General features: G+C 34.6%; 1 protein-coding gene across 1 annotated transcript in view; it reads left to right on the top strand.

Annotated features, from left to right (window-relative positions):
- The window catches only part of cv-d (vitellogenin-like lipoprotein), an 89,107-nt gene that overhangs the window by 34,211 nt on the left and 28,629 nt on the right, over positions 1 to 26,267 (top strand). Inside the window, exons 13-18 of the mRNA XM_081731983.1 lie at positions 992 to 1,158; positions 6,376 to 6,515; positions 18,314 to 18,444; positions 20,559 to 20,685; positions 22,461 to 22,682; positions 24,577 to 24,927. Coding sequence (XP_081588109.1) covers positions 992 to 1,158; positions 6,376 to 6,515; positions 18,314 to 18,444; positions 20,559 to 20,685; positions 22,461 to 22,682; positions 24,577 to 24,927 — 1,138 coding nt within the window. The remainder of the gene's footprint in view (positions 1 to 991; positions 1,159 to 6,375; positions 6,516 to 18,313; positions 18,445 to 20,558; positions 20,686 to 22,460; positions 22,683 to 24,576; positions 24,928 to 26,267) is intronic.

Genomic DNA, 26,267 nt, shown 5'->3' with positions numbered 1-26,267 from the left:
AATTAAGTTCTTCGCTGATCTCCCGGAGGGTTGTCCGACGGTCCAGGTTCAGGTATTCGCGGACTCGGTCGACGTTTTCATCGGTTTTCGACGTCGACGGCCTCCCAGAGCGTGGTTCGTCATCGGCGTCCTCCCGGCCTTCCCTGAAGGCCTTGTGCCACTCAAAGATCCGAGTACGGGACATCACATCTTCCCTAAAGGCTTCCTTGAGCAGGTCCTGGGTCTCGGTGAACGTCTTTTTTAGTTTGACACAAAACTTGATGGCGTAGCGTTGGTCAATCTTTGACTCCATTTTCGGCGCTCAAAAAACGTGACCGACGACCAAAACGACGTTCACGCGGACAGCGATGCTTTCTCAGCCGCTGCTCGCAGCGCACTGGGCCAAGTTCCGCTTGAAAGAGGAAGGTCCCGCGCACATTTTCCCCCACCCCTCACATTTTTCGAACGCCAGGGAGCCGCGCGGCGGGAAAAGTTCCTGTACTTTTCAATCACACCCTGTATTTGACATTAATCCCTTCAAATGCCGTAATGTAAACTCTTTACAATATGAGTACATGATAGAAGATGTTTCATTAATTTACGGTAAATAGTCGATAATAATGAGTCCCCCGTTCCGTATTTCAACATACACAAAAACAATAGAGGCATTATATGTTTCAAAGTCAAATAATCAAACTACGCGGTGATCCAGTTGTTATAAAATAGTCCGAGATAGAGGCAAAACTTTTGAACAGTAAAGATTTCTTCTTTATTACTATAGGCCTCACAGAAGCTGTTTCATAACTTTGTTCTAATAATGTTGAGACTCTGCACTCTGGAAGACAGAACTGTACCTTTCGAAAAACCTCATCAACCTCTATAAATTTCTTTCAAAACAATTCCAGAAAATCCGGGCCAAGGTAGCTTCTTTTAAACGACCTCGTGCTATGCTCAAACATAAAACAAAATGAAACACTTCAGCTGTGAAAAATTTTATTGTTTACTTTTGCAGGTATTCAACTCTTGGAAGTGTAAGTTTATTCGTCTACAATCCGATTCTTAACATACTACATGGAGTTTATAAATCCCGGGAAATCAACATTGATATTCCAATCAACAATCATATCAGTTTTCACTTAGTTCAACGAAACCTCAAGTTCTCCTTCGCTAAATCTCATAGTAAGTATTATTTTCGAAAGTTATAAAAGGTATAAACATAATTGTTACAAGAATTATTTTAGTATTTTTTGTTTAAATGTCTATTTTATTTATTTAATCTTTCGAATCTGATTAAGAGCATGTAGACTTTTCGTGTTCTCTGGTCTTCCTTTATGTGTTCAATCTTTATCCTTTATGTGTTCAATCTTTATCCTTTATGTGTTCAATCTTTATCCTTTATGTGTTCAATCTTTATTCTTTATGTGTTCAATCTTTATCCTTTATGTGTTCAATCTTTATCCTTTATGTGTTCAATCTTTATCCTTTATGTGTTCAATCTTTATTCTTTATGTGTTCAATCTTTATCCTTTATGTGTTCAATCTTTATCCTTTATGTGTTCAATCTTTATCCTTTATGTGTTCAATCTTTATCCTTTATGTGTTCAATCTTTATTCTTTATGTGTTCAATCTTTATCCTTTATGTGTTCAATCTTTATCCTTTATGTGTTCAATCTTTATCCTTTATGTGTTCAATCTTTATCCTTTATGTGTTCAATCTTTATTCTTTATGTGTTCAATCTTTATCCTTTATGTGTTCAATCTTTATCCTTTATGTGTTCAATCTTTATCCTTTATGTGTTCAATCTTTATCCTTTATGTGTTCAACGAACTTAAAAAGTTCATTACTGAATTCTCTCTCTCTCTCTCTCTCTCTGTGTGTGTGTGTGTGTGTATCTGTTATTTGCGAATTTTTCAATTTTGAGTCTTCCATTCGATAAAGCATCAAAAACTATCCGAGAAAGTGATGGGATTTTTTGCGTTACATTTACCGTTCTCAAGATATTGCCAAAAAAAATGTCCAATTTCGGGAGATTTAAGGAACCATATCTCGGGAACCATAAGTTATAGAGAGATGATATTGGCGTTGAACAATACCTAAGAGGATGGTAAACAGTTTGGTACCAACTAGTGCCCGTTGGCCACTGTCCAACTGGCCACTGGTTTGGCCAGTAGCCACCAGTTAGTATTGGCACCAAAATGTTTACCATTCTCTTAGGTATTGATCAACACCAGAATCATCTCTCTATGACTTACTGTTCCCGAGATATTGGCCAAAAAATAGTTCCGATTTCGGGAGATTTAAGGAGCCATATTGGTACCAATAGTGACCAGTGGCCATTGGCCAACTGGGCACCGTTCTCCAGATATTGACCAAAAAAAAGTTCGAATTTCGGGAGATTTAAGGAGCCATATCTCAAGAACCGTAAGCTATAGAGAGATGATATTTTACGAAGTTTTGGGAGAAACAGAAGAAGGTGCGGATAAAAGATTTACTTTTACGTGTAGGAACAATCACAGTTATCCTTCCCACTCCATCTCTCCATTCTTTTTAAGTTCATTCTGGCAATGCTCTTAACCATTCTCAATTGGTCATTTTTGAAATATCTTTACTGAGAGGCAAGGATTCAGGCTCAAAAGTTAAGAAAGAAAGAAAAAAGTACAGATATTACAAAAAAATGTATTACCATATTGACCCGAATGTAGTACTATAGTTTCAACATAAAAACAGCTTCATAAATCCCTACTTGTACCATAACTGCAATAATACATCAACCCCTGTACACTTTTAGAAGAAAGTTTATTTCATACCACACAGGGCTGTATCATCTGTGTAACTCTCCCATAATCATGCAGTGCTATTGTGTGACTCGTCAAGGTCAGATATAGAAAGTAGGTAACAGTAAGGAGTCATGTTATGGTTCGATTTGATTGACACCTAAAATTTTGCTATTAATGTAGTATTTTCACTACGTGTCCACGGGGTATTCAAATTGATCTGGATGTTCCATCAGAGAGCTGAATACAAAGGAATAACTATCAGAAGAAGGTGCGATAAAGTCTAAGGTTTATATCTTTTTTTTAAAAAAAAAAATGAGTTGGCAAGTTTTCTATTTTATAATTGTATATAATAGAAAAATTCAAATTGTATATAGGCCTAATATTTTATTATGGATAGTTTTATTTTTTCTAAAAAAAATCATCTAAATCATTCAAATAACCTTGCTTCATAATCAATGTAGTGAACCAAAAGGTTACAATTTCACTTGCTCAAATCATATACTGGCTATTCCACATCTGTGCAAAATGTGATATCTAATATCGTAAACTTGAAATAGTCAGCATCCACCTATTCCATTCTCGACTTATTTGCAGTTACTCAGGAGTGTGGAGACTTATGTCTTTCTGATTGATTTTTTTTTTTTTTTTCAAAAATTGATCCAATATCACACACACCGTTATACCAAAGTATGAACAAATTGTTGTATTACTCAGCATTTCAAAAATTACATGAATGAACTGAACTGAATGAAACGCTATATTCTAGTAATAGTTAATACACTGAGAAGAGCTCAAAGAGAAGCTTCGTTGCTATATTCGTAAGATTTGTCCGCTTAGTTTTGTTCGGAAGAAAACATCCCCATCATCGCTGACTAATAATTGAATTTTGAATGGCACCGCAATGCCACGACAAAAGTTGCGCTTGCCTGCAGTAAGCTAACGGATTGACTTTCTCCCTCTTGACAATGCGTTTTAAAGTAAAAAAAAAAATAAATAAATAAATAAAAAAAATGAAAATATACTTTATTTATTTATTTATTTAGAGTTCAAGCGATCATAGTGTTGTACACTTGTGGTATAGAACATATCACCACCTAATAATTCTATCTGATAAACAACAAATATTTTCTTGTACACCATATTATAGATATATTGGATTTCCCCCATATTTTATTAGTACACGATGTAAAGACGATTTCAAATTTAGTAACAGTTTTATTTTGTTTCGTTCCATCTTTATTTTTGTGAATAACGAAAAACAGTCATAGCTAGGAAAATGAGACAGACAGTAAACATTACAAAATTCTTGTGATACAACAAAATCCAGCAGATGATTCCTCATTCTTCATTCACTGCAATTTTATGTAATTTATGTAATCTTATGTAACTGGTTTGTTCCGTAATAATTATATAAGTCGAGAGTTCCATTTACTTTGCATCTTCTTCAATCCTTACACGTGCGTACCTTGGATATTTTCCGCATTTTCGACGGCCATCTTCCTTCTTTGGGTGCTATATAACGTCTCTGAACCCGGAAGATAAGGAGGAGTGAGTGTGAGCAACAACAAGAGAATTTTCACGAGGAGAAGAAATTTATTTCATTTTTGACGCCAATTTGAAGCAGAAGCCAAGACATGGAAATGACCAGTCAACGTCCAGTAGCGGTAGTACGGTGCACGAATCCAATGTCCTACACGCCCTAACTATTTTCCCTTTTTCTTCTCAAACCAACACTCTCGACTTTCTTTTCTTTTTTAATAACTGTTCTTTTTTACATCAACCTCCACCCTCATGCCATTCAGGCAACAATGCTCGTCATCATCCCAGTAGCTTCATGAATCTACCTGCGAGCTACAACTCCCATGCTTATGAAAATAGCCTCATGAATCTACCTGCGAGCTACAACTCCCATGCTTATGAAAATCACCTCTTTTCTTTCTTCAAACGACAACAAATACATTCCTACCGAATGTAAGCGTAAGAATATTAATACTACAGTATGATTGTATGATGTTACACATGTAAAGGTGGTTTTATATACACGAAACTTCACCTATTGATATGCATGCAATTCATACTGCAAATACCTATGTAATTTATGTATTATGCATACTGTTATCTTCAGTTTTATCTTCATTATGTTAACTTCAAGATTTCTAGCTCTTCTATGGTTTCATACTGTTACAGTTTCTAACCATGGCCGGCCCTAGGCAATTTGCCTTCCCGTGCAATGACATCATTTGCCGGGGGCCGCGGTGGCTCAGTGCTAGAGCGTTCACCTCTGGTGCTTGGGGTCCTGGGTTCAAATCCTGCTCCCGCCAAGTGAACTTTGTGGTGGACAAACCGTGTGCGTGGGTTTTCTCGGGGTTCTCCCGTTTCCTTCCACTGTCTTCATTCCACCATTTCATTTTCTCTCATCATCACCGTCTCCTTTAGCCTAACCGGCATAACCAAAGATTTGGGACGTAAAACTCAAAAATTTCATTTCATTTCACATCATTTGCCGTCCCCTTTCTCCAGAAAGAACAAATCTTAAAAAATATGATTTTAAGTATGCTACTCCATCATGAGCAACAAATAGGAGGGAAAGTGCACTTGCACTCACAAAGGCCTAAACACTACAAATACAATTTCCTTGAGTGTTTTTTTTATTATTATTTAAATAATAATGTATTATGTTAGTGAAAGATAAAGCAAAGACACCTGCAGAAAAATGATTGTAAGCCTTTTTATAGAATACAATATCGAACTTCAATCTCAATACATCAGTTTGATATTCCAGTGCAACTAACTCTTTTATCTTTATTTCTTGATTTTCCTTCTACATCTGTTATTAGAAAAAAAAATGTTTGCACCTTTAATGATAAGAAACTTGTTTGTGACAAAGACAAGACTAGTTTTTATATCAAAACTGTGATAACTGCTAAATGGAACAGGTTTTCACTACTGTTCGAGAATTGAGTTTTTGTATTTGACAACAATCAACCAACTCATGCTGGGATTTGTTTCATCATTTGCTTTAGTACTATCAATGTGACCTTCAACTAATGCGACCTAAACATGATTTATGAATATACTATTCAACTTGAAGGTCAGCTTAGTAAATTTAACTACCATCACCATGAAGTCTGTTTCCAACAAGAAATACTTATTTTAAACAATTTAGTTATGGCAGATTTTGCTGTCCCTCGAAATTTGCCACTCCGTTCAAATATACATGTTGCACATGTGGTAGAGCCGGCCCTGTTTGTAGCTTGAGCATGTTCATAAAAATCAGAAACGGAATAAAAGAAATGTTGTTGTAGATAGTTTGTTAGTATTTGTTTAAAAATATTACCTAATAACGTAAACCTTATAGAAGCACAAAAGAGCTCTTTCATAGAGAAATCATTACTGTTAAGAAAACATTAGAAGAGAAACTTGTGTTAATTAATTAAAGAATAAAATGAAGTAAACACGAGAGAATATTTCGTGAAAAAGATCAAAGATAATATATACAAGGATTTTGTGTTGATTTATTATGAGTGTTTGACATATTGGATATTGTATAGGCATAGCTAAGTTGATTAAATAAAATACTGCTGCTACTGTTAAATAAATAATTACCATTATTGTAGATTCTTTGCCACTTGGTATTGTGCGGCATTCAAAAACAAATGTATTTGTGGATGGAACAAATGCAAGAGAAATACTTACTCAAGTGTGTCCTACATGCAGCAGTGACGAATTAGTAACAAGGGGACCAGAATACAGACATGTAAGTAATAAGAGTTTTCTTAGCTTAAAGCTTAACTATTGTAAATGTGAATTGGTATTGATTTTATTTGATTTATTAATACATTATGCTTTATTTTTGTTTAATTATGCTTTATTTTTTCCAAATTATGCTTTATTATGCTTTATTATTAATTTCAACCATTGTTTTACATTAATCGTGTATAATGTATAATATTTACTATACATTAAATTTCTAAATATCTTGATCTATTTATTAATTTTTTATACAAGTTTCTTTCATATTTAATGAACTTTGTACTTAATTTACTGTAAGGAAATATGATTTACACGAGTCAGTTCTTTTATCACTTGTGTGCGCCTTAGAGGCGCATATATACAGAAAGAGAAAGTAAAAGATGCCACCATAAAAATACAGAAAGTGCTCAAGTTCAAGAGGTCCACATAACAATATAGTGTAAAGTTTTTGTGCACTTTTTGTACATTTCGAATCATCATTCATAACTGCGCAGTTATACTTAGAAGAAAACTATTGTTTATTCATTATTGGCGGGAAGGTTTCTTCTTTTCTATTTTTCTTTTATCCATTTCAAAGGATTACACCGAAAAGTTTACAAAAATAAAAATAAGCTTTTCATTGTTGCATTGTTATGTTCTCCAAGATTTTGAATTGTAAATACTGCTTTTAAAAAAATATTAATACAGTATGTGAAACGCAGTTAAACAGAATTTTCCAAGAATTGTGCTATATATTTTAAATTATGCTTTATGCTTTATTTTCTAAAATTATGTTTTATCATGCTTTTAAAATTAGTTTCTTCTGGACCTTAGACAACCACAACCATGTTCAAGGTACCAACCATATGTGTAAAATGCAGTTATGCTTTTGGGTTGCTCTGTTTATTAATTTGTAGACCATATTACATATATGTTTCTATCAAATGATACAAAACACAGTGCTTAAAGCAAACAAAATACTTTTTGTTAATATAAATAATATAATGACTCACATGTAATGTTCCTTCAGTGCATACTTTTGGCCTGTATTTCAATTGAACTAGCGGTCAATCTTCTTCAGGGCAAAGGGCTTAAAGTTATTTTCCTACATAGATTTTACATAGTTGATCCAACTAACAGTGGTATGTTGTAAAAATAATTTTATAAGGTTCTTATTTGAGGTATCCACAACCAGTTATTTATCTTATTAGTTAAGAGCTCTTAGTCTGTTAGTTCATGAATACACTAAACCTGTTATATCAACTAATGAGAGAGAACTGTTCTCAAGAAAATCCTAACTATATATAAAACTACATGAACTGACTGACATAAAATAAAGGGGTACTTCCATTGACGTGGAAAGTTGAAATTCGGCACGATTGTAGATTTTCGGAACTAATCAACAGAAAAATTGCCAAAAGTGAATAGTTTCAAGTTTTAGAGAGTCTAAAGGCGGGATGAAGAAATTCTCCATGCTATTTAAGTAGACCTTTTTTTCTTATAATCTCATATTTTAGGTGCTGGGAATTGGAATTAAAACTTGAAATTTGGCATGCTTGTACGTTTCCGTTAGCGTTACCCAAGTAAACTACCAAAAATAAAAAAATCCAACTTTAAAGTGATCTTATGGACAACTGATTTTTTTTTTTTTTTTTTTTTAATGGAACATCATCTACACCTTAAAATGTTTAAGGCATTTCCGGTAGGATTAGAATGATGAAATTTAGCATGAGTGTAGCCTTCCTGGAGTAACCCATAACAAAATTGCCAAAAGTGAATATTTTTTTAGTTTTTAAAGGGTCTAAAGGGGGAATGAAATAATTCCCATGCTATTTAAATGGGCGTTTTTTTGGGATACAAAATCTTGTCTTTTAGATAGTTAGAATAGGAAAAGAAATTCGAAATTCCATAGAATTGTGGGTTTAAGAGGTACGAGGCTGTAAACCGAGTAAATCCGGGGGTTTAGGGGCGGAGCCCCTAGCTAGCCGAAGGCTGTAACCGGCAGGGTTCGATTCTCGTTTGTCCCTGTTCGGGAAGCCATTATTTGTAACCGGAAGGGTTCGATTCTCGTTCGGTACGCCTTTTATTATGATAGTACTGGGTTCGATCCTTATGTGTGCGTTCCCAGAGTAAAGCCTTTTATCACAATGCATAGATCCTACAGATCCATAGGTGGGCTCGGACATCTACCATGGTGCGGGCTTCGATCCTTTTCTACTAATTTGTCTCCTTAAATATGTATTAACAATTTGGACCATCCATTTAAGCCTACCATATAGCTACCGGACACACAACTTAAGAGTTCGAACCAGAACGTTTCAGAAAACCAACATAAAATAGATTTTAATTGTATATTTAGCGCTGATGCAATTTATTAATGTACGAATTATTAAGTTGCATAGGCGCTAATCAATCGTGCTGTAAAGAAAAATGAATTAGGTCATTTTTTAAAATAAACACATGTAAATTTAAACCATGATTATCATTTTGAAAGGATACTCAGCTTTCGATTTTTGGTTTTAATTTTAATTCACAACACTAAAACTTTATGAACATATAACAGATCACTTTGGCACTTCAAATCGATACTTGGTAATGATAATTATATTTTAATTTAATTTAGGCCCGTTGATTATCGAAGACGCGGTTGACGCGGTCGCCACGAATTATCAGTTATGTTTCGTTACATTGCTGATTTTTACACCTTCACTAGCACTGTTCACTTACTTTGACACTGGAAGGGGGGACTATATTGGAAATTCAGGGGGATGTCCTGTTGGTTGCGGGTTGCTTTCCTCTCATCTTCTTTGCAATAGATTGAATAGTTTGCCGTTCTCCAGCTCCATGCCGCCAAAACAACTTTTATTCACCCTTGATAAAAATATTATTTAACGTTGCTCGTTCATTTCGATGATTCGTTCTAGTTTCTCATGCTAATTTCACTAAACGTATTTATTAGACTTTTCATTATTGCTGTATTTTCGCACTAGCTAATTCATTCGTGGTTGCCCTCTGTGAATGTGTTCGTCAGACTAAAGCACCTTTTGTCTCCGTCTCGTCCTGTTGCCAGGCAACAACTCGCTTTGCCATGCAGTTTGGTGATGTGAGAAGTTAAAAATAGCTATGACAACTTATAGATAGGAATGTTTCGAGACGACGTTTGTCCATTGTGCTGAATTTTGACTCCTTATTTGGGAAGGAGAGAGGAACTCTACGATTTCCGTCGCAGACGAAACTCACATACATATATCCACATTCGTTTGTTGGCTGAGAGAAAAATTCTTGTGAGCACTTTTATGCGAGGTTCATTTAGAAAGTTAAAAATTTTCTTCTTAAAAATTGACTGAGCTGGACCACATGGTTACAAAGGCGCTCGACAGGACGTTTGTTTTTGAGCGGAGAGGAAAAACAAACAGAACCCTGCAACACTGATCACTTCACTAGTGTCACTAAATTTCTTCCAATGGTCTTCAAAGGGTTAACATCACTTAAGTCTTCTTGTGATGATATAACGAAAAATTTTTTAAATCCTTTCGGAAATACGGTTACGAACACGTGGGCCATACGAAACGAATTTCGGATTACGGTTGGGCCATAATTTCAATAAAGTTTATTAATGTCTTTTATTATATTAATATTCGTTATTTGAAACACTTAAGTGCCACAATTTTAAACACATCAAAATATAAACAAAGTTGTTATTATTTTCCTTCTAAATAGCATATTTGATAATTGGAATAACTAATTACTGGCATTGTTTACCATTAAGCACAAAATATTACATTTACAAGTATATTGAGTAATTACTGTAACTTAAAATATTTACTAATGTAGTGCCTTATACTCTTAAATGTAACATGAATTTATTTTCTTACTATTTTCAAAAAAGCATTCATTTTCAATATTTAGTTTTATTTAAAAACAACTTCCAACATCCTTAACAACTAACACAATAAATATATATTCATTTCCATATATTTTAATTAGTAGTGATATTATTTCAATTATCATTACTACTATGAAACAAATATATAGGACACACAAATTAAATTCAAGTATTAACACACGTAAATATTTTCAAAATATTGGTTATGGTATGAAAAATTTTTACTTAATTCTACAGCAATACTAATTAATCATAATATTTTACATTTATTACATTCTGGTTAAGACTTGACCAAGAATGGACTGAGCAGAGGATGGTTTGACACACCATTACACTTTCTAAAGTGTCTGCTCTCCTAAATTTCGAAGATACCTACCCACATTAAAATTTTCATTTGTTTCCAACCCGGAGATGAGGGTTACATATAGAGTAAAAAGTTAATATTAAAATAATATAGTAGAGTATAATACGAAAATTGCCTACTCCGGGCGTTACATAATATGTATAACCCATAACATTGGAGGGACCTTTGCTTCCATATTTTCAAGTTAAAACTTGAAATGTTTTCGTATTCAACGAAAAGATTAATACAAAACGAAAGCAACAATAGTTGCTAATAATTATCACATACACAACTTACTTGATACTCATTCATAATAGGATGTCTCATTATATATTCTTTTCAACTGAACGACGCGCCAAGAAGGTGGGTACAGGTGTAAAATACTACTACAATAACTTACCACACCAAAATTCAAGTATCCTCAGCTGATTAGTAATCCCAGAGGCATACTGATTAGTTAAAACAAATAACTTGACGTAACACATCATAAGTATACATTACTATTAATGGACGCATGTTTATTTATTTATTTATTTATTTATTTATTTATTTATTTATTTTTTTTTTTTTTTGGAAATTGAGAGATTTAACTCATTAATTTAAAATGTGCTTATTTAGGTTTATTACAGAATGATTTCTCACCAAAATATTTAAATTTGTGATTCAAAACATTTTAATTTTGTAAAATTGCAACACTGTGATGAAATATTCAATATAAATTTTCTACATCTTCACAATTTAAATTTATTTCTTTTCACTATATTTGATAATTTTCACTACGCAAATTCTCTCTTGCACTTCGAAAAGAAACACTATATTTTCTATAATTCGAAAAATTAAACTTCGTTGTTAGTGCGTTAACGAAAAAAAATATATATATACTATTACAAGTAATTTCGTATTACGTATGATGAAATAATATCGAGATTTTTTTTTTTTTTTGAAATACCAAAACCATTGCAAGTGTCGATTTCCTAATATACAAGCAGTCCGGCTTAACAAAGTTTTTTTGTTTTTATCCTACACCTACTCGTGGCTTTTTCAACACAAAAACAATTTTTAAAGGTTTCATTTCCCAATAAACAACTAGCATGAATGGTTTCTCATTATGTATAACTGCTGCATAGCACAAGAAACTTACTAACTTAGCACTGCTTGAATTACAATTACTTTTCTTTCGTGATAATTTTCGCTGTGCACCAATTTCACTATATTTATGTTGAACACTAGACTGCTTTTTTCTTTTCACTAGGTTTTTCCATTTACCTGTATGCTTAGCCTTTGTTATGACGTCACGATCAGCTGATAGCACTTCACTGACAACAATTGGTGACTGATATTTAATTTTTCCATTACGTTTACTTTCAAATCGCTTAGACGTAAAAGATTTATTCACCCGATTACCACATTCTTCCTGAAAAGGTTCGTGATTTTTATCTGTAGGTGATGAGTGGTCAGCACCTGACCTCTTTACCAAGTTATTGATTGCTAGGTTACTAGTGTGATTCAATTTTAAATTTCGGTCACTTGTCTGAGCATTGGTGCAACTGTGATATTTACTTCTCAAAAAACATTTACGAACATACTTGGAAAATTTTGAAAAACAATACAGCATGCGTTTAACTCTTTTTAATTTCCGTCTGACTTTACGTAATTTCTTTTTAAATTGCCGGTGCTTTTTGCCACAACGCACTTGTAAATTATATTTCCGTACCATTTGACAAACAACATTTCGTGATCTGCTAAAATTTTCTTGACAGGTTTTTAATTTCTCTTCCCACGTTACTGAGTCATGGTCATTATCATTAGGCCTACCTGGCATAAAGCCGTTTGAACAATCTTTTAAATACACAACTTGAATACAAGTAACTATGCAAAAGATGACATAATTCATTTCTTCTATCTGTATGTTTTTAACTTTCAACTCGCAGCTTAAAGAACTACTCTTCTCTTGACAAATCTTAACAACCCTAACAGACACAAAAAATAAACAAGTCTTGTGAAACGGAACGCATTCTAATTTACTGGTTAGCAAGGTGCCATAAAAACAATTTTCCTCTAATAAACATATTACACTACGAGGCTGCGTATTTGGGCTACTCTCATTCCCCTTTTCAACGCAATTTATTACAACTCTCATAAACCTTTTCGTAGTGGAGCACGCATTGCACCCATAAATACTTTTCGTTCCTTTACAAAACAAACAAACAGCTGGAGCAGCCAACCGCTGGCTCTCACACACATCTGTACTAGACGTGACCAACTCGATAGTTGGTGGGGGTTGCAACAAGACAGCTGGGTTGAGCTTGTTATTCTTTTTTTTCTTTGTTTCTTTTCTTTCTACACTGCTATTCGAGAGAGACAAAACAAATTCTTTGGCTTGGCCTAACTCAACGTTAACGTGATTGACAACAGAAATGATTTCTTTTTCTACCTTTGATTCACTCTCAGATATTTCTTCAACCTGTTCAAATTCATTGTCAAGAAATTCAATATTGGCTTGATTTACAACAATAGGTGGTGACTGAGACTTAACACATGGCAAAATAATACAACGTCTAACACATTCATTTTTCACTGTTCGTGCGTATATTTTTCGGGCTGCGGGGGCAGCGTCCCACAAAGTACCTACGGACTCATATTCAACAAATTCTAAGCTATTTTTAGCAAATTTTCTTTCTAATGATACTGTTTTCCTTCTATGACTCTCGTAATTTTGAACATTTTCTAACTTATTAACATTTACAGGAGAATCAGCAAACCTAACCCGTTTTTGTGGTGCTGTTTTACAATTTACCTTCTGTTCATCGCTGGAATCCTTATTACAACTAATATTGTGATGTTTTAAATACCTTTTGTATATTCTTTCAGCTAACCTTTCTTTCGCAACACGTACTATCCCTGAAATCTCGAAATCAATCTTTAACTTACGTTTGATGTGTGACAAAGAAACAGATTTTGATTTGAAAACACATTCATCTTTAACTCTTCGATAAAGCTCAGATTCGCGTATTTCATGCATTTTAGACACAATTTTATCTTCAACTCCTGCTCTATATTCTATATTGCTTTTCAAAAGAAATCTTGCAGCTTCCTGTTTAGCTCTTTTACGAATTTTAGATGTTTCCTGATCTACCTTCAAAGCATTTTCAACTTCTCGCAATGTAAATGGTTCTATTCTATATCTGAATTGCCTTTCTACCATTACATACTCTGTTTCTTTTAGAATTTTTCGCATTTCTTTCATGACAGGTACCATTTCTCCATTCACATACGTGATGACTGATTTACGAATGCCAAACAACAAAATTAAAAGCACTGAAAAGGCACTACAATTTACCTTGATTAAAAATACAATTAGCGTCGCTTTTATGTGGTTTTATCAAACGTTCCAGTACATAAATTACTAGTTTCCATTTAGCGGTTCAGGAATTCTGTCTCAGTTCGGAGCGCCATTATTTGTAACCGGCAGGGTTCGATTCTCGTTTGTCCCTGTTCGGGAAGCCATTATTTGTAACCGGCAGGGTTCGATTCTCGTTTGTCCCTGTTCGGGAGGACATTATTTGTAACCGGAAGGGTTCGATTCTCGTTCGGTACGCCTTTTATTATGATAGTACTGGGTTCGATCCTTATGTGTGCGTTCCCAGAGTAAAGCCTTTTATCACAATGCATAGATCCTACAGATCCCTAGGTGGGCTCGGACATCTACCATGGTGCGGGCTTCGATCCTTTTCTACTAATTTGTCTCCTTAAATATGTATTAACAATTTGGACCATCCATTTAAGCCTACCATATAGCTACCGGACACACAACTTAAGAGTTCGAACCAGAACGTTTCAGAAAACCAACATAAAATAGATTTTAATTGTATATTTAGCGCTGATGCAATTTATTAATGTACGAATTATTAAGTTGCATAGGCGCTAATCAATCGTGCTGTAAAGAAAAATGAATTAGGTCATTTTTTAAAATAAACACATGTAAATTTAAACCATGATTATCATTTTGAAAGGATACTCAGCTTTCGATTTTTGGTTTTAATTTTAATTCACAACACTAAAACTTTATGAACATATAACAGATCACTTTGGCACTTCAAATCGATACTTGGTAATGATAATTATATTTTAATTTAATTTAGGCCCGTTGATTATCGAAGACGCGGTTGACGCGGTCGCCACGAATTATCAGTTATGTTTCGTTACATTGCTGATTTTTACACCTTCACTAGCACTGTTCACTTACTTTGACACTGGAAGGGGGGACTATATTGGAAATTCAGGGGGATGTCCTGTTGGTTGCGGGTTGCTTTCCTCTCATCTTCTTTGCAATAGATTGAATAGTTTGCCGTTCTCCAGCTCCATGCCGCCAAAACAACTTTTATTCACCCTTGATAAAAATATTATTTAACGTTGCTCGTTCATTTCGATGATTCGTTCTAGTTTCTCATGCTAATTTCACTAAACGTATTTATTAGACTTTTCATTATTGCTGTATTTTCGCACTAGCTAATTCATTCGTGGTTGCCCTCTGTGAATGTGTTCGTCAGACTAAAGCACCTTTTGTCTCCGTCTCGTCCTGTTGCCAGGCAACAACTCGCTTTGCCATGCAGTTTGGTGATGTGAGAAGTTAAAAATAGCTATGACAACTTATAGATAGGAATGTTTCGAGACGACGTTTGTCCATTGTGCTGAATTTTGACTCCTTATTTGGGAAGGAGAGAGGAACTCTACGATTTCCGTCGCAGACGAAACTCACATACATATATCCACATTCGTTTGTTGGCTGAGAGAAAAATTCTTGTGAGCACTTTTATGCGAGGTTCATTTAGAAAGTTAAAAATTTTCTTCTTAAAAATTGACTGAGCTGGACCACATGGTTACAAGGCTAGTCGTATTATAAAATTATTTTCACAATCTTCACACCAATAATAATAATTTGAACTTATTACATAGTATTCGACATATACAGTATACACAGGTATATAAAAGACACATTCAATAAATAACCGGAAAGTTATGTACAACAAATCTAAACCAGGACCGTAATTGTTATTTTGTCGTAGCATCCTAGAGTATTCATATCCAGAATTTGCATGCATGCGTTGCCGCGCACGGGATACTGTGAAACAGTTACACAAGATGGTCATATTCTTATAGAATTGCTCCACGTTGGAGCAACGAAGTGTTGTTAGATTTCTGTTGATTGAAGGTGTAAGGTCAATAGAAATTCTTCGCCGTGTGACAGTTCAAGACAGTGAGAACTGCATGAGTAAAACACAAGTTTACGAGTGAGCTGAAACCAGTGTTCAAAATTCTCCACGTCCAGGTCGCTGTTTCACGGAAAGTAAGTTGACATGGCGGATATCCACCTCGCACACTGCTGAACCTCAGTATGTTATGAACGATATGCTGGGCTGATCCTGTACTTCTCTGCATCTGTGAAGTAATTTTATATACAGCGATACACCGGTTTTTAATTCCTTCGACTATGAGAAGAGACTTTGAAACAAAACAAATTTAAGTAATAATAATAATAATAATAGTTGTTACTTACGTTACAGATATTATACTTTTCATTTCTGCATCAACTTAGACCATTTATGCCTTCTTCGAATGTATCATTTTCGTTCGCACCATAAATTGAATGCTGCTACTGGATATTGAACATTTTCAAACAACTTAGAATTCTTTGACTTAATAAACATCTAAAGACTTTTTCTTCTTTTTTCATTAAAAAAAATAATAGAAAGATTAATTGAAGTTAAGCTCTACCTTGTCATAGTTTTTCTTTCTTGTAGTTACCTCCCTTACAGGAGATTTATAAAGGAAGTCCCAGCCTTAGGGCCTTGTGGACTACGTCACTATATTTGTTTTAATTATAAATTATTTGAAATAAGAAAATGTACTAATATGGCACGAGCCAAGATGGCCGAATTTGCCTGTTTTAAATAAAATTGTTTATCACACTGTTAATATAATAATAAAGAAGGATAAGCGACGCATGAACATATTGAAAATGAAATATAGTATATAAAAATTGTAACAAATAATAAAATTGTCCAAAGTAATGAATTGTAAATAGTAAAAATTGAATTTAAAAAAATGAGAGCAAAGCTCCCCAATACTTAGTGTTTACAGTGCCATCTCTTATCCTCCCTTGTCATAGTTTGTATGAATTTTACTATTATCTTATTATTATACTCCTTTTTTTCTTCCCAATATGCACTTTCTGCCAATCAGAACACTCGTTGAGATAACTCGCTTCAACTTGTTCATGAACGCCTAAGAAAATTAAGAAAAAACAGATCAAATGTTTCGCTCAAAACATTTGATTTGTTTGATGTCACAAATATTAAATGAGCAATTTTGAAGTTTCGTTGTAACGGGCCTAACCGCTTTGCCATAACGACCAGATTGTGTCAGGTGATCAGGTCAAAAGTCACGTTGCATGGTAAATCGAGTTTGGAGATTCTAAAGCCAGATGTGAGATATTTCAGGCATTTAACTTCCGTATAGGGAGCCCACGGTAATTCGCAGAAGATGCATATACTTTATCATTATTATTGATTTTACTTAAACAACTTGACTTTTGACAATGTTCTATCGATATTTACCTTATATGCTATACATACTTTTAAGCTCTTCATTATGTCTTTGCAATAAGCTTTCATTTAGCCATCTCCTTATTATAGTTTTTGAGATATGTGTACAACTTCATTTTTTTCATTGACTTTAATGTTCATGTTTCGTAATTTTTACTATGTTCCATCCATTTTAGGACAATTTGCTTTTCGAATATAGAATCTATATATATCCTCTTTTATATTTGAGCTGAATTTTAACCCTCTCTCCCAAAGTCTTTTCACATAGGCCTAATTGCAACCGGATTTACCCTTTGTATACGGCATATCCTTACACTTTATTGTGCTTCATGACATGTTCTATGGAGCAAATGCTGATGGCCTGTGACAGAGCAAAATACAGTAGAGCGTCGATTATCCGAAGTAATTGGGAGACATGGGTGTTCGGAAAACTGGTTTGTTCGGATAATCGAACTGTACATGTTTATTTGCCATGCGCGGAGCGGCACGCCTCAACTCTAAGCTGGCGCAGCTGTTGCTGTGAACAGCTTTGATACTGCCGCTACTTCTACACCCAGTGCCAAACCTACAGAAGTGTGCTGATTGTTGAAACAGCGACTGGCGGCTTGGCCGGTCAGCAGCGCCTTATGAAGGCCCCATTAGAAGCAATGTTCCGCCAGCGGTGGCTCAGTGCGGCGACTACTGTGGGAAACTTGGTTTGGGAGTGAGGGGGATGATGGACGGTAGGGTGGGAGAGTAACAGGTGCGAGAGAGTACACAGTTCGGTTAAGCGGTCGTTCGGTTGACTGACGTTCGGATAATCGACGTTCTACTGTATAGCAATCAGAATCAACAATTTACTTTTGTTTGTTTGTTTGTTTGTTTAAGTCGGATCATACAAGTTAAAACGCATTAGCGTCAAAGAACACTAATATTTTTTTTTAAAAAAAATAATGTCTTCTATGGTTTAAATATGTTAGTATTTTTTCTATTTCCTTTCCTTTTTACAGAGCACTATACGAGAGCGTGATAATGGATTGCGCTTAACTGCTGGAATATTTGATTGTGAAGTTCCTCACAGCAGCTCTGATGCTCGCGGATTATTTACAAAAGTGTTCAGTAGAATAAACAAGAACTACAGGTAAGATTAAAGTTATTATTATTATTATTATTATTTATTATTATTATTATTATTATTATTATTATTATTATTATTATTAATAATAATAATAATAATAATAATAATATATAAAACTCTTATCAGACCTAAACTTGAATTCACAAGTGCGATTTGATCAAATATTAGCAAGAGAAACAACGATAAAATACAAAGGGTCCAAAAAAGGTTTATAAAATATCTATATTTTCATTTACATTTGTACCAATATTATTGTGACTATAAGAGGTTATTAAAAAATTTTTAATCTAGATCTTTTATCAGAAAGAAGAGAACAACAGGCGTTAAGATTTTTGGAGCCCATTTTAGAAAATAAATTGTACAGTGAGTACCTTGTAAACAATATCTCATACAGAGTACCAACTCACAAAGTATGGCAAACAAATTTATTGTGTAAGAACGGTACAAAGAACTCAGTATTAAGCATTTTTACTTATGTTTAATAACAGAAGACAAGACTCTTAGAAATTAGGGTTGTATTAGGTTCTTAGTACTTTTATAATATTTTATCCTGTTATAATACTCCATACGTGAATTTCTTTTATAAATAGTTATATCTATATTTTATTATTAGACAATCTAATCATTAAGGTTAGGGCTATTTTAGTGCTTTACTTTGTTATATTTTACTTTATATGACTCAGTTTTAAACTATGAAATATAATTGCACTCTTATATGGTACTAACATTGAATTCTAAGCCTTCAATTGTATTATGTACAAATATTCAATTACCTTGTATAATGCTATACTTGACTATCGCTGTTTTGAACACTTTAAATATGTTATTAAATTAAATTAAATTATTATTATTTCGCATATCGCTGTCAGAAATATTGATTGTTCTACTAAGGATTGAACAATATTAAAAGTGTCTGACAATGATAGCTACTAGATTTTTGTCTCTTGTGTATATTTCTTCTTTCTTCACACTCTTTATATTCGGATGATTGTGAGTCATTGAGTATCAAAAACTAAATGACCATATTTAGTTCTTTCAATATATTTCAATTCATGACTAACATTTACATATCTTTTATTTTAAATTTCATATGACCACACTAGGATCGCCAGGGTATAGCGTAAGTTTAATTAAGTATGATCATACTAATAGCAATGCTCTTATTATTACTTTATCTTTTGTGTGTGTGTGCATAGCATACACCCATATAACATTAAATTTTCTTCTTACAAGAACAATACTTTATACATATTATAACCTTATACGGTGTTAATGGTATAGTTAGTAGAAAGAAGAAGAAGAACCAACTGATCGATGATTTGAAAAATAGAAGAAAATATTGGGAGTTAAGGGAGAAAGCTAAATATTGAGACATGTGGAAGAAACATTTCCAGAGCCTTATTTTTAGCCTAAAGAGCTTTATTTTTCAATCTTCTATTAGCCCCAGGACCTACCAATAGATAGAATATTTAATAAAGTAGTAGTAGTAATAATATGGTCTTCCTCTACCCTTTCCATTGAATGATAAATTCTCTAAATTTTTATGTCTCCTTTAATTTTACAAACCTGTGCATTTTAAGATCTCGATTCATGTAACTAAAAATCTTAAAATCAAAATTAATGAACACTTTAGGCATCATATAGATGAAACACAATATTAAAATCAAAATTAATGAACACTTTAGGCATCATATAGATGAAACACAATATTAAAATCAAAATTAATGAACACTTTAGGCATCATATAGATGAAACACAATACTAAAATCAAAATTAATGAACACTTTAGGCATCATATAGATGAAACACAATATTAAAATCAAAATTAATGAACACTTTAGGCATCATATAGATGAAACACAATATTAAAATCAAAATTAATGAACACTTTAGGCATCATATAGATGAAACACAATTAAAATCAAAATTAATGAACACTTTAGGCATCATATAGACGAATCACAATATTAAAATCAAAATTAATAAACCCTTTAGGCATCATATAGACGAAACACGATATTAAAATAAAAATTAATGAATACTTTAGTCACCATATACCTAGGCATATGATTAACTTAGTTTTGTTATATAAAAAATAACTATTTTCTTATTTGCAGAAATAGAATTGACTTGTTACTTCTTTCAATTGATCAATTATTGGATTTGTTTGTGCTTGCTCCGAAGCCAGGAACTTGCGGAGTAATTGCTAGAATGGCTGCCAGTGAGAATAATCCTGTGACTGAGGTAAATTGATTCACTTGCTTCTGCTAAAACATTTCTCATTCATTTATAAAAAGATAATAAAAAAATGAAATAAATAAATAAAAAGGAAGACAAAGAAATGAAAGATAAATGAAATTGTATCGTGATGTTCTAATGAACGTTTGAGTATAAGCACAACATTTTATTTTAAAAAAAGGTACAATTTGTTTCAAAGCTGCTGATAATTTAATATTAGAGTAAAGTACTCACATTGCATGTCAACATTATTGCGCATGGGTGGCTATTTATATTCACCCAATAACAGATTCAATTCCATTTCATCAGCCTCTCTACTTGGTGCTGAATAACAGTCAACCCAGACAAGATCTTTCTGTGATCTACATTCTTAACAGGTTGACTGCCACGGGGGTAAAGTGGTTTCCTTAGCTTGGGGCCAGGCCGCGAAATTTTAAAATTACCATTATTTCTGTGATTTTTGTTTACTTCTATATTGTAAACACATACTATAAAAAATCCACGGGCTACGATCACTTTGCAACTTTCTGAGGCCAAACGAATATTTCAATCCATATTATCAAGTACGAGGTGAGGTATTGATAAAGACCTCAAAGCCTGAAGCAATTGTTGTAGTGAAACCTGAAAACAGGTCTCGTGGCCTGCACAAGATATGTATTTGAGACCAGATTTCGTGTCTCATGGCAGTCAACCTATTTAAAGTTGCCAAATTTTGAGTTGACCCAACGTTATTTTATGTTCTTATTAGTTTCTTTTTCTTTCTACCGTGCTCGTGGGTTTTCTCGGGGTTCTCCCGTTTCCTCCCACTTTCTTCATTCCACTGTTTCACTCATCTCTCATCATCACCGTCTCCTTTAGCCTAACCGGCATAACCGTGGGACGTAAAACTTAAAGATTTCATTTTCTTTTTCTTTCTCAGAGGTTTATTTTGCAAAATGGAGAGCTGTAGTACCTCAATTGTTTTTAAATACCTTAAGTATTATTACTATTAATCTTTATCTGTAGTGTAGACAGATAGCACACCATCCATTTAAAATCTGCACTACTACATTTCAAGTTCTTGCTTTACTCTTCTTCTGTTATGATAAGGAAAGTACACAGAAATTTAAAAATAACTACAGATAACAACATATCTACTCTTATATGTAAAACTCCTTGAAATGTAGTACAGTAATTGCACATAGAGCGTGTCCGATAGCTCTTCAGCTAAAACAGGCTAGATATGATCTTATTAGTTATTATATGTTGTATAGAAAATTTTATCCAACTACAGCTTGGACATCTACTATATCGAGCGAAGTAGCTCAAGTGGTAGAGCATTAGCTTCGCATTCGGGAGGTCGTGGGTTCGAATTCCGCTGCCGACCATCCTGACTGAGGTTTTCCAGGGTTTCACTCAGTCCTACCAGGCAAATGTCGGGACGGTACCTACTAAACAGGCCCTGGCCGATACCTTCCCAAATCCTTTCCATTGTTGTTGTTGTTGTTGGATATCCAGTATAAAATGGCCTCGGAGCTGTATCTGGTGATTGTTAAATAAATAAATAAATAAATATCGAGTTGTATGCAATGTATGAGGTTGGATACAACATTTAATACCACTGTTCTGTTGACTGTGGTCAATGTGACTGACTTTTAGGCAAAAGTGAAGGGAGGAGAATGGCCTCTATGAGGAGGGACGTTGATAAGGGATGCCAGATATACGACGTTAGCTGTAAGGGCAAAGCAATTCTTCTGCCATGAATATAAATAAATTTTGAAGTTTTTTTGTATGCTTTGCAGGTGGAAGGTGTTATTCGTGTGAAGACACAGGAAGGTCCTGATGAAGGTTTTATCATGAGTGGAGGAAAAGTACTTGTGCGATCCACGTTCTCTGTGAAAAGAGGAGAAAATGTCCATAGATCATATGACTTTAACACTGTCTATGAATATGCTCCTCTTCAAATTACAGACTCTTTGAAAGTGAAATTCATCATGAAGTCATCTGAAGGCGAAGAATACGTGGTAAGAAAATCATCGTTGGATCTATACTATACTTTTAAATTTCATTCTAACTTCAGAGAGATGGGAGGAGAGTATAACTTCTAGTTCTGCTTATAAAAGAAAACTATCAAGGTTGTATAATTCCGCTCCTATTATTGCTGCCACATAATTTGGTTAATGAGCCTAAATTGCCCAATAGTTAGAAGTCAACTTGCTTTCTTTAAACTATTCAAGTCGTTCCTCATTGGTTAACTTGTATTTTATGTCCTTTGTTGCTGGCGAGCCTATAGGGCAAGGGTTACAATTTAATGTGACATCTGAAGCACTGTAGTGCGTACGATGTTCTCCCACCGGGAATCAAACTCGGATCCTTGTATGCCAAAGACACTAGACCAGGAAAGAGAGCTAGCTTATTCAACGTTCGAAGCATCGAACAACTTTCAAAACGCACTATGAATTTAACTTTTATAATGCAAGCTTTTCCGATTACTTCATCACAGAACGAAATTCATACGTTTTTAAATTATTGATTTCCGAACGCTTGGTAGATCAGATCTCTTTTCCCATGGTTAGAACAAAGAAATTGAAGTAAAGGGATATAAAAAATAAACTTGGAACTTTTAAAAACAATTTTTGATTTGTTTTGCTTCTAGAACATTACAACAATAATTTTTGGTAGATGTAATTACAGTAAATTCTCAGAATTACATAATTTTAAGTAGTGTTGCAAACTTAAACTTTTTACCATATCTCCAGAATGGCTTGAGATATCAAATTGCTGTAAACGGCATTGTGATCTTCACATCTGTTGAAAACCATTTATGTAACTACATGAGGTGCTTATGTAAACAGTTTTCCGAGATAAAGGCTCTTGAAAAAAGTCCAAATTTCAGTTCCTTGTTGTTTTGTACCTATTTATTTGAAATCCGTCATATCATGATCATAGTATTAGATACTAAAGTACTTTAGATGTGCATTGCCACGTGTCTCATTTGCATCATTACTGCTCTAGAGGCCACCAAATTTGTACGTTTGTCATACTGTAGCATTGTTAGTTTGCAACAGTGAACAATAAATGTATTATAAGGAACTGGACGAAGTTACAGACTCATCCTGTATATATATATATGAAACATTTTTCTACGATTTTGAGTCATTGAAATATTGCAAATAAACATAATCACCAAGTTAAAAAGTTCCGCGTTCGATTCCCGGTGGGGATTCTAGATCGAAAAGGTGTAACGTAACAACTTTTTCAGGCCAGCCACCTGAATGAAACCTGTGTTTTCCTCATTCACGTCGAAATGGTGCCTAATTTACTTGTCCGAGGCATCTTCCTTCCCCCACTTCCTCGGATAGTGTGCTCGCCGAGAGACGTCATTCCCCACACGCGACGGGTTCAAGGCCATAGAGCTCGAGAACTTGATAAATAAAAAATAAATCAAGTCGAAAAGAAATAATGAAGGGTTAGTGTGCATAAGGTAAGGTGAATACAAGGTTAATAAGGTGAGAATAAATTAATATAAGAAATACACATCGTTATATACTGTGAGTTCATGTGAATTTTCTTGCAACTAGGACATATAGTGTATAAAGTGTTGTTTACTTTTAAATATATTAGTTTACTTTCATTTACTTTAAACTATTTCCAATAAGTCTCATTCTTGTCTTTGATCTTGATAATGCCAACAGCGGAGATAGCAAAAATTGTAAGATTTAGTACAAATCAACTATTGTATTGCACAAAATGATTAAGTAGGGTACTTGTTTTGTTTATTCATAATACGTTCCTCAAGCACCTTATATGAAAAATGCATGGTCATTTTTATCTTCGCGGCACTAATTGGGTGACTTACAGCGTCCCAACCTTTGCATAATACATTTTAATATAATTATTTTTTCAATTATTTTGTAGGAATGTATTGACGTTGAGAGACATTTTCCTGAATGGCAAACAGACATGCTTGGCTATGACAACGATGCACCGGTGCAAGCCAATGTCAAAATAAGCGCCGTGGCAGGAGCCACAGAGAATGAAAAGTGCCCGAATGATGGAACTGCTCTGAAGATTTTAGTGAGACTGGAAACGACAGAAGAACAACGCCAGTTAGCTGCTAGTGATGTGTATCCGTATAATGTGTGTCGACAAGAGAGATCTAAAAATGGCTTCACAGGACCTTATACACCTCTCACCCATGCCTGTTTCCAAGCAGCATTAAATCGGCATGAACTACGAAAATTAACCTATAATATAAAATACTCCAACGTACGTATTAGGCTTTAATTTTTCACTCAGTTTTAATAGTATTATATTTTTCGTTTTATATAGTTGCAATAGTTCTTTGCCCTAGGAATTCAAGCTTGCCACTGAACCCTTTCTTAACCTAAACGTAATCCAGATTATTCTCCATGAACTCAACTTGGCCTCACATTCGTTAATTTCAATGGAACTCATGTTCAATTATTGATATTGAGATGAGCTAAGCGCAAATACGAGGGCTGTCTAAAAAATATCCGACCTTTGGCCAGAAAAATAGTTGCGAATACCTGACAGATTTGGGACCCTAATCCCCTTCAAAGTAGGCCCCTTGTGCTTCCACACACTTAGCCCACCGATCCTTCCACTGCTGGAAACACCGCTGGAAGTCTTCTTTTGGAATGTTGTTCAGCTCCGTCCTCGTGTTCCGCATTATGTCTTCTCTACTCTCAAAACGGGATCCCTTCAGAGGCGTCTTCAATTTTGGAAACAACCAGAAGTCACAAGGAGCCAGGTCTGGAGAGTAGGGAGGTTGGCGAAGGGTTGTAATTTCATGTTTGGCTAAGAACGTGTGGATCAATTGGGATGAATGTGCTGGGGCGTTGTCATGATGGACGTGCCAGTTCTTCGCTGTCCATATGTCTGATCTTTTGCGCCGGACTGCGTCACGGAGTCGCCTGAGAACATCTTGATAGTATTCCTTTGTCACTGTTTGTCCTTCCGGTGCGTACTCGTGATGCACAATTCGACGGGCTTCGAAGAAAACAGTCAGCAACACCTTGATTTTGCTTCGCACCTGCCGCGCTTTCTTCGGCCTTGGAGAATCGGGATGCTTCCATTGAGACGATTGTTGTTTTGTTTCTGGGTCGTACCCGTACACCCATGACTCATTTCCAGTTATCACGGAATTCAGATACCCAGGATCAGTGTTGGTGGTGTCCAGAAGGTCCTGTGCAACGTCAAAACGGGTGTCTTTTTGTTCCTGAGACAACAACTTGGGTACAAATTTAGCAGCCACTCGTTTCATGTTCAAATCGTCACGCAAAATTGCATGTGCAGAATCTTTACTCACTCCAACATCTTCTGCAATCTCCCGCACTGTCAAACGGCGATCTGGCATCACCAAATTTCGCACCCGCTCAACAACAGCTGCATTCCGAGCAGTTTGGGGCCTGCCGCTACGCTGCTCACTCTCGACTGATGTGCGGCCATCTTTGAATCGGTTGAACCATTGTTTAATTTGTGTTACACCCATCGCATCTTCTCCAAACACCTGTTGAATCTTACGAATTGTTTGGCTTTGAGAATCACCCAGCCTTTGACAGAATTTGATGCAGTATCTTTGCTCA

The sequence above is a fragment of the Thermobia domestica genome, chromosome 1 (assembly GCF_964235325.1).
Source record: "Thermobia domestica chromosome 1, izTheDome1.hap1.1, whole genome shotgun sequence".
Classification (NCBI taxonomy): Eukaryota; Metazoa; Arthropoda; class Insecta; order Zygentoma; family Lepismatidae; genus Thermobia; species Thermobia domestica.
This window is presented reverse-complemented; position numbering and strand designations above follow the sequence as displayed.